This window comes from Egretta garzetta, unplaced genomic scaffold (assembly GCF_000687185.1).
Source record: "Egretta garzetta isolate BGI_Z169 unplaced genomic scaffold, ASM68718v1 scaffold11, whole genome shotgun sequence".
Classification (NCBI taxonomy): Eukaryota; Metazoa; Chordata; class Aves; order Pelecaniformes; family Ardeidae; genus Egretta; species Egretta garzetta.
Genome location: NW_009258621.1, coordinates 218,541 through 228,637, shown reverse-complemented (window position 1 = coordinate 228,637; position 10,097 = coordinate 218,541). Strand labels below are relative to the sequence as shown.

General features: G+C 42.5%; 1 protein-coding gene across 5 annotated transcripts in view; it reads left to right on the top strand.

The window, feature by feature from the left end:
* The window catches only part of TMEM63A (transmembrane protein 63A), a 44,449-nt gene that overhangs the window by 26,872 nt on the left and 7,480 nt on the right, over positions 1-10,097 (top strand). For 4 of the 5 annotated variants that reach the window (XM_009648145.2, XM_035903612.1, XM_035903613.1 and 1 more), the window contains 5 exons: positions 337-442; positions 2,364-2,531; positions 6,709-6,824; positions 7,197-7,259; positions 7,875-9,494. In XM_009648145.2, coding sequence (XP_009646440.1) covers positions 337-442; positions 2,364-2,531; positions 6,709-6,824; positions 7,197-7,259; positions 7,875-8,054 — 633 coding nt within the window. In that variant the 3' untranslated portion in view covers positions 8,055-9,494. Of the gene's footprint in view, positions 1-336; positions 443-2,363; positions 2,532-6,708; positions 6,825-7,196; positions 7,267-7,874; positions 9,495-10,097 lie in introns of all 5 variants that reach the window. The other variant, XM_035903616.1, reaches the window with a different exon arrangement.

Sequence of the window (10,097 nt, the reverse complement as noted above, 5' to 3'; positions counted from 1 at the left end):
ATTCAGTGGAATTTGCAGTGAGATGAAGGTTCTGAGTTTGGCACAATTATTTTCTGCCTTGTGGATTTAAGTAGTTGCTTCTTACAGATGAAAACAGGTTCCCTGATGAATTCCTTTAAGGCTATGAAAGCAGCATATTTTCTGTAAGTACAGATGCTTAAAACTCATGATACTTCATCTCTCTAATTACATCATTTATGCCTCTTAAGGAAATAACTGATCTGTCATAGTGAGAGAATAAGAGAAGGTGAATTGTTGTTTTAGTGAATGTATTCTTAACTCCTGACACATTGATAGATAACATGAGAGTTCAGGGTGTTTTGTTTTTATTCCTAGCAACAAGCATTTGAATATGAATTTGGAGCAATGTATGCCTGGATGTTGTGTGTGTTCACTGTCATCATGGCCTATAGCATTACATGTCCCATCATTGTCCCGTTTGGTAAGTTTTCCAATGAGCTGTGGGCACTGTGAGCATGGTGGGGGCATGTGGGAGGTTTGGAAGGCCCAGTTCTGTGCTCTTATCCCCCCCCAGTATTTCTTGTGGAAAGACAGGGGAGAAGATGGTGAATTACTTAGCTCTTGTACTGCCTTTAGGAGTTGACAGTATATTTAATGTCTATTAGATACTTATTTTATTTCTCAAGTTTGAGTGTATTAGCTCTGATGGTGGTTTTTAATAGTTAATCATAGAAGTTCACATAGGTTTGGGGATGAGGGGATTATTTTTATCTCTGGGTTCTTAAGGTCTGGGAGAAGCAAGCTGCAGAGGTTACCCAGCCTGAAGGCCCACCTTAGGCAGGCAAACGTGTCTTGAGATGTTCTGATCCCCAAGTCCTTCAGGCACTTTTGAAAGAACTTTTGTCCTAAAGTTTGACTGATGTATGTAAAACGAAGCACAAAAATAAGCATGTTGATCCAGTAGTGAGAGACTGGAAAACTGCCTGTCCTTTTCACTACTGCAGCTCTTCTGCATTCCAAACCATTTGTTTAAAATTCCACATCCTGAACGAGAAAAGGATCTGTGGTCATCACTACTCACAGCTACGGACAGCTGTATGCTCCAAGGTCCTGACCCCAGGGGTGTGACCTAACAACGTGCTGACTGCTTTGCTGGGACGTGGTCTTGGTGAACACCATAGCTGCCCTTTGACTGGAAAAGGAAATGCTGTATACTCTGGTAGAGTTGCTGGCTTAGAAAACCAGCTAACTAAGACCTAGTCAGGGCATGTGGGTGGAGCACAGCTGCCCTGTGGCAAAGATGGAGCTGCAGGCCTACAGGACCCTGAGAAGGTCTCCAGATCTCTGAGTCACAGAACTCCTTTTTCTAGGATGTTTCTCTTATTCACCTGGTTTATCTCTGTCCCATGAACAAAACTTAACATTTCTGCGTCAAGTTGCCTATATATATGGCTTTGACTACTTTCTTCTTCCTGTACCAGCCATTAAATCCTATATGGGTGTGCAAGAAACCTAGCAACCTGTCTAGAACTCTTGGACAGTTGTCCATCTTTAGTGACTGTGACATGATCTATGTCTTACTTTATTGTATCTTTCATTCACAGAGATTCTGGGCTGTCATAAGAATTATGTATAAAGAATCATTTCAGCAGCTACAGATATTTCCACTCTGGAAACCTGTTTATCAGACATAAGTAGTACTAAATCATTTTATAGAGTTTGTATTTTCCTTTTCTAATCCAAAATTTTAGAGAGCTAGATACAACAAAATTAGCTAAATTGGATATTGTTCAGAACTGGTTTTAATTGCCAACCTTCTTATTGGGAGAATGTGGCCAATTTTTTTTGTAACAATGTTCTTTGATATTTATTTACATTTCATTTTGTGTGCAGTTGTAAATATTTGAATGTGCTACTGCATAGCAGAGCTGTTGCAATTCATAGCTGTCACAGCAGTAACTGGCTTTTTTTTTTGGAGCAAAAAATAGCTGACTTGAAATCCAGTCATGAATCTGTTGAAGGCTGAGAGGGAGGCGTTAAAGCCACTGTCAGACCTTTCTGCCTTGGTGGTGGGGGAGTTACCAAGTCTTCCCTACTTGCTGGACCTCATGTGCCAGCACTAGGAAGGAGCTCTAGGTTCTCTCTTGGAGCATGAGCGGTGTTGCAGAGAAGTGTGTGGAGAAAGGGAGGGATGGGAAGACCCTGGGCATCTTGGGTTGGGGATGAAACAACCTTAGGAGCAGGCTGCTGTCATGCAGCTGTACCCCATTCATATCTGGGCTGTGTCCCCCACTGGTATCTAGATTTTCAGTCACTTGGTTAGCGTCGATCTCCTCACAGAGTTGCTGCTTTTTATCAAGTCTTCAACTACCTCTCCTTGGCTCTCCCTTTTTTCCTTCCAGGTTTAATATACATGCTCCTGAAGCACATGGTTGACCGTTATAACCTTTACTATGCCTATCTCCCTGCCAAGCTGGAGAAGAAGATGCACTTTGCAGCTGTGAATCAGGCCCTTGCAGCTCCAATTCTCTGCCTTTTCTGGCTCTATTTTTTCTCATTTTTGAGGCTAGGTAAGTATTACCTTTTTCCACCTAGAAACTGCTCCTATCTCTCTTGTCAACTTAGCTGAATTACATGTGAAGTTTCATAGGCTTTGTGGGCTTTTCTTTTTGCTTCCATAAATGGGAGGTCATGGTGGTTACCTGTGGCCACTGAATTACACAACGTTTGCGGCATACACAAGTTTGCAGAAGATACTCTGATGGAGGTGGCTGATATGTTAACTTAAAACTGTTATCATGGAGCTTCATGTTTCTTCATTTTACAGGAGATCATGTGTTCCCTAATTCTGTAGAGTTTGAATTGGCCAGTTGGGCTGTGGAGTGAAAGACAGTAAAAATCCTTAAATAAAACAAAAATCTATTCAGAATTATTTCTAGTAAGATAGTCTTTGGCTTCACTACCTGCATTTGTGTAGTCTGTGCATAAGTTTAATTTGCCTGGATGAATTGGTTACTGCTTCTGTTGGACAGATGTCGCTTAGCAAAAACTGTTAAAATGTTGGCTAATCTTAGTAAGACCTGTGTTCTACAACATTCGTCAAACTTTACATGGAAGATTGCAGTGAGATGGTGACTCTTTTCCCCATATTGTAATTTAAAAACTCATGTTTTGTGTGTAGTTTATTTAATTTATAAATAGGGACGTTCTGTATTTTGCAAATACCTGGCATTGTTAGTATTGGCTGTGGTGTCATAACAGCTTTGACATCAGAAAAGGAAGGCAATAGCTTATGGCTTTTTATCTGGGATATAGGAGGAAGCATTTGGTATGGAACAGGGATGCTGGTGATGCTGGGAGGAGTTGAGCTTGCCTTCTTGGGAAGGAGGCCCTTGGTGTTTTGCCCTCTGCTTTCACAGCACTGATGACAAATGACGACACCTGCATTGTGTTTCTCTAGCATACCGGTAGTAAAACAGATATTGTTGGCAGACTGTCATCTAACTTTAGAGATAGCTCCCTGTGGATGTAAGAGGCACTTGAACTATTGCTTCAGGCTGTCCTTGGATTGGAGCAGGTGTCTCTGCATTACTTGTATGTTTGACAGCTTGTTTTTCTCCCTTGTTTGCAACCAGGAGGACCAACAAATCTATGTCCTCTAAAATAACAGCGGAATTGCTAGAGCATGCTTTAGAAAACTCAACCTGAAACATGTGGCAATAGATGCACCTCTAATTGTTATGAAGGAAATCTTGGTGTAGTAAAAATTAAGTCTTTATAATAATAAAGTTTTCTGGATCTGCATCATTTGTCATGGAATGCAGACTGGATTACCATGTTTGGCTTGGTCAGTATAGAGGATCCTGTTTACAGGATGTTGTTCAGTGATTTGTCAGTGTGCAGGGCAGTCTAGCCAAGTGGTGTGAGTCTGAGAGGGAGGAACTTGAGATTTTAATTTCATTGCTATTCATTTCATTGCTGCTTCTTTTGCCAAAGAGAAGGAAGGAGGGGAAGAGTGCTCTGCTTCCTTATCTGCAAAATAAATCAGCTTATGGTGTGTAAAGCTTGATTGCTTAGTCATTGATTTGTATAGTTTGCCTGGTATGGATATTTCAGTCTGGTTGCAGAGTACAGCGATAATACTGTTTTCTCACTCATTATTTTAATGTAAGGCTGGAAGGGCTTCTATCCCAGTTCTCAGTCAGGATCAAGTATCACTTGACTGCATATGGAAGGTGATAGACTGTACTACTGTAATCTATTTCCTTCTCAGTTGCTGTTTTCTTCCTCAGCTCTCGTGCCATCCATCCATCATATGCCAAGAGCACCACTGGGCCTCTCACAACAGGGGAGGCAATGGTACTACCTGCAGTTCAACCCCTGTCTCCTGGGGTAGTCACTTAAGTCCCACATTCTCTAGAGCTGTTGGCAGGGAGGAGTGCTGAGGACACAGGGCAAGGAAAACTGATCTTTGGAGGTTTCTTCTTCCCTGACCTCTGCTGTTTCTTTGTGGTTCACACCGTATGTTGGCTTTGGTGTAGACATGTTTCACCAGCTGGTACATAGTGATGTAGCCTACACTTATAAAAGCAACCTCTTCTGAAGGACATTGCAGAATACCCATAGGGAGGATTTTTCACTTCCCTTTTTGGTTTGAACAATGACATGTTCATGGCGTCTCTTTTGGTTTTTAGAATCATAGAATCGTTTAGGCTGGAAAAGACCTTTAAGATCATCAAGCCCAGCTGTTAACCTAACCCTGCCATCCCACCACTAAACCATGTCCCTAAGCACCTCGTCTACCCGGGTTTTAAATACCTCCAGGGATGGGGACTCAACCACTTCCCTGGGCAGCCCATTCCAGCGCTTGACAACCCATTCAGTGAAAAAATTTTTCATAATATCCAATCCAAACCTCCCCTGGTGCAACTTGAGGCCATTTCCTCTCGTCCTATCACTTGTTACTTGGGAGGAGAGACCAAGCCCCACATCACTACCCCCTCCTGTCAGGTGGCTGTAGAGGGCAATAAGGTCTCCCCTCAGCCTCCCCTTCTCCAGGCTGAACACCCACAGTTCCTTCAGCCGCTCCTCATCAGACTTGAGCTCCAGACCTCTCACCAGCTTTGTTGCCCATCTCTGGACATGCTCCAGTGCCTCAATGTCCTTCTTGTAGTGAGGGGCCCAAAATGAACACAGGATTTGAGGTATGACCTTGCCGGTGCTGAGTACAGGGGAAGGATGCCCTGCTCCTGCTGGCCACACTATTCCTGATACAAGCCAGGATGCCATTGGCCCTCTTGGCCACCTGGGCACACTGCTGGCTCATATTCAGTTGGCTGTCAGCGAACACCCCCGGATCCTTCTCTGCCAAGCAGCTTTCAAGCCACTCTTCCCCAAGCCTGTAGCGTTGCATGGGGTTGTTGTGACCCAAGTGCAGGTCCCAGTTTTTATGTGGTTTTTTTTTTTTTTTTGTTTGTGGTTTGTTTTTTGTTTTTTGTTTTTTTTTGTTCCACCCCCTGAACAGATCTGCACAGGGCTTATATAACCTGCTAAAAAGTAAAACTTGTCTGTTCTGTGCCACTGCATATGTTGGGGTTACCACAAAATTATTTGAGGGTTGGTGCTTCCTCTTTTGACTAAAGAAGCTTGGGAACAGCTAAGGTGTGGGTTTGGTTGTTTTAGTTTGGTTTGGTTTTTTGGGGTGGTGGTGGTGTTCTAATATCTTATTCAAGTCATCTTTGCTACAAAATGAGATTAATTTCTTCAGAATATTTCCCCAGTGGACCTGAAAAATAGTAAGTCACTTTTTCCATACTGGAAGCTGCTACCATGTCCTTTCCTATAGTTTTATCTGTCTTTCTGTCTATGAAGAAAAACTTAGCTTTCAGCTTAGTTCACGTTTACTCGATTTCTTCTCTTTTTCCTTTTCCTTGGATTCCTCCCAGTTCTGTCCATATTTTATCATGGTGTCATACACAGACAAGGCAGCTCAAGTTGAAGGTTCAGTAGCACCAAATTATTTTGTATAGGTACCAGAGACATGCTTCCCCCCCACATTTTGTGATAGCATCACACTGTTGACCGCTTTCCAGTTTGTAATCATCAGTTGCATTCTGCAGTGCTACAGGCCTGTTATCCCTCCCTATCTGTGTTTCATTTTCCCTTACAAATTGTAGTTATTTACAGCTTTCTACTTAAAATAGCATGTTAGTGTTTATTTTTGTGGGTTTTTTTTCCTTGAAAGGGGGTGGGGCTGTCTAATATAGCAAGGTAACTTTTGATATTTTTTTTTCTATTTTTTTCCTTTGGGTTGTTTGCAAGCCATCTAGTTTGGTGCCATCATGATAGTTAATAAATGGACTCTATCTATTACATTTCACAGATCATTAATGAAAGTATTTTAGAAGTGGGTCCAGAATAGATGACTGAGGGAGGAGGAGAAGAATCGCTCTGAGTCTTGGTTACCATTCAAGTATTGCAGCCACCTTTCTTGGCCTTTAAGGAAGCTGGGGAAACAGCTTGCTCAGCAGTTTTACCAGTCAACAAGCTTTGTTCATAACGAGGTTCTCCTGTTTGTGGCTGGGAGGGTTGTGGGCTAGGCCTCTAAGGAGGGGGGAAAAAAAAAAAAAAAAAAAAAAAAAAAAGAGGTCTCTGAAAAAGAGGAAGATAAAGTAAAGGTTTGTTTGAATTGTGGGGGTTTTTTTCTGCTATGTATTTTTATATTGTATTCTGTGGATATTTTTCTAGGCTTTAAAGCACCTACAACCATGTTTACCTTCCTGGTTGTCAACATCACAATTGTTATTTGCTTGGCTTATACTTGTTTTGGCTGTTTCAAGTACCTGAGCCCACTGAATTATAAGGTAAGTGATGGATACTTAACACCCTTCAGCACCTACCTATGCGCTTGATGTAGCGCCAGCTACTCCTACTGGGTTGTTTGTGCCTTCTCGCTAGCAGCATCTGTCCACAAAGGTTCATTCTGGTAAGATGGCTCAAGAGGGCTGATACTAGAGGTAGACTGCTCGGCACGGCAGAAAATCTGTCACTCTTAGCAGGAACTGTTTGAATTTGAGAGGAAAGAGCAGTATGCAAGAGGGTTGGAGGAGAGAGTACCAGCACTGCACAGGGATCTTTCTGTGCAGGTTTTTGGGCGCTGACGATCTCTGTATATTGGTTTGACTTACCAATTCGATATTGTCTCTCTTCCTTTCCCCACCTGTTACTGGTTACAGGTAGAAGATGTGCAATGTGAAAGAGGAAACGACACAGATGTACCAACCATCCCAACATCTTCTGTAAGAAGTTAAGAGTTACTCATATTCTCTTACGTTTCCTTGAAAAACTTAATTTCTCACCCTGCTTACCAAAGAGCTTACCTACTTACACAAGTAGGACATATTAGTCTGAATGGACTGTGGGACTTCCATATGCGTGTGGGACCAGAGAGTTCTGCAGCTGGGCTCCTTGACTCTTCCCAGGTGGTGTTCCAGAAGTACCTTCGGCTGATGTTTTAGGAGTAGTTGAGACCTGCTACTTCCAGCAGCTCTGTACGCTGTGTTCTTGGCCTTACACCAGACAGATCCTCACATCTGGACAGCTGCCAAATGCAGTCAGTTGCCACTGCTTTGTGACTTTGGAATTTGAGACATGTGCAGCAGGTCTTGCCTGCCATGTCAGTAAAAAGGAAGTGGGACTGAGGTAGAAATAGAGGTCTTTGTGCCACAGTCTGCAAGTACAGGCGAGTTTTGCACCAGGAAGCCTCTATTAGGGTACAGAAGGCCTTAGGTGTTAAGGTGAAGAATGGGAAATGAATGAAGAGAAGAGTGGTGAGGGGAAAAATTATCCTGGGTGAATTATCCCGACGTTATACTTTGAGAGACTAGTAAAATCCTTAACGCTTGTGATTTCAGATGTACGTCCCTCAAGTTTTGCATCCTCGTTCTACAGAAAGGACGATGCTTCCCTATACAGAGCAGCTATCTTACGGCACCATGGGCAACACTAGTTCACAGGCAGAAGAAATCATAAGCTACTCTGCTGGACCCGCAATTACTGAGCAGGCTTCGAGAGGTTTGAATGCCAAGGACTAACACAAGGTGGAGCACTTGGTCCAGGTTTAGGAGAACTAATTTCCCAGCATCACCTACTAAGTAGTCTCTTTTATTCACATATTCCTCCCTACAAGAAGAGGTATGGAAATAATTTATTGTGTGGTCTGCAGCTGTGCTTGAAGATTAAAAAGCAGATGCCTTGGGACTGATTATTTCCAGGCTGTCTACACACATTGTGAAACAAACATGTTGAGCACAGAGATGCTGATCCTCAGGGACTTCACTTGTGCTATGTCATCACTTGCCTTACGAAGATAACTTATGCTGCATATAGATAACTGGTCACCAAAGTAAATGCAGCTATTACAGCTGTCACTTATTTATTCAAAATAATTCTTGCTTTTTTTTTTTTTAAAAAAAAATTAAAAACCCCCAACTTTACTATTTATAAACTTCCTGGGATGTGTGAAATCCTGAGGCAATGTCACTTTTGATGAAAATACTGTTTGTGTGGGCGCTGAGTATGGTGTGTGGGAGCCTCTCCTCTTGTCACCCAAAGTAGGCAGTGTAGACTTGATCATGTTACTTTTTTCCATAAAAGAGATAAGGGAATTACTGTGCACTTTTGGGTACTGAAAGTACCAAAGCAAAAAGACTGGTGTAAAAAGAAGGGAGTTCTTTATCTGATGCTGGTTTTATATGTGTTTTTGGAGGGCGTTTAGGTTGTTAGTTTCTGTTCACTACTTTTAAGGGCCTTCCACAGTGAAATTTCACCTGCCAACAATAATGGATTTTATCTTTCTTTTAATCTTGGGTCAAAATGACAGATCTCTGGGTTTTCTCTATAGTGCCAATTATGTAAGCTGTAAGATACCAAGTTTTTAAGTTATGTAGTAGGTGCCAATTTATTCCAAAGTACATTGTGTCAAAGTGTAATTAATAATCATGAAGCAATAAAACACTGAGTTCAGAGGAATTTCAGGCCATCTTGCTTGATTTATTTTTTTCTTTGTGTATTGAAACAGTTCTGTTGCTAGCTGCCTGGCAGCATGAACTGTGTCACAAACTGTTCATGAGAGCACTGTCATGAGATATAGACTGTCAGTCTATGTCCCATGAGAGATTTGAATACTATTAAGTTTCTCTAGGGGATAAATCTTGGTGACCTTTGGGTAGGAGAAGGTTTTGGCCCTCCCAAGCCCTCTGCTTGCCTGCTCGTCGTTAAACTGTTAGTTCCTGAACTTGGCCTTTTCTAGCAGCAACATCTTGAGATTCAAGTAGAATTTGTGCCATAAAGCAGTGTGTACAGATGTTCAGTGCCTTCCAGGCCTGCCTCCAGCTTCCCCGGACCAGCCCTCTGGGCAAATGCTGAGCGGGAGACCTACCCTGCTGCAGGAAGGACCCTGCGGAGCTCTGATAACCTTGATGACAAGCCCGTCCTGTCAGCTGAAGGTACACATAACTCCTTGTTCTTAAAAGGTGAGTGAGGAGCCTTGTCTAGTGGGGGGGGGCATGGATTTCTGTCAGACTTCTTCATACCATCACTTCAGCGTTGCAGTTTAGTCGGGGGGCTGCGTGCATGTTTGGGGGTGTTTTGATTTTTAGCAGTCGTCGTATTAGCAGAGGTGGTATCTACACTGGATATTGGGGGGGTGTTTTAGTGATCATGGTATTGGTAGAGGTGGTGTGTACCCTGGGTGCAAACTGCCATTTAAGATTGGTATTCAAACCAAGGAGAAAAACCCCAACAGGCTCCACATCTTTTATATGTCTCAGAGTCTCTTGTACAGATGTGAGGACAGAAGGAGGAGACAGAGCCTGTTGTATTAATTACATCAGAATTCTGTGATTGTTCTAACTCATTTCTAGCTGCAGCACCCCATCTCGTACAGGTGTCTGCAGAAGCAGTGGACACTTGTGTGTATACTAATTAAGGAATCAAATAAATGATTCAGCTATCACACTTGACCTGTTTACAGTGTGGCACTGTGGGATTTTTATGCTCTGTGGTGTAACTTACTTTGTTGAACAAGTGACTTTTGATATTCGCTGTGAGGTTCTATATGTCATACGAAGGACAAA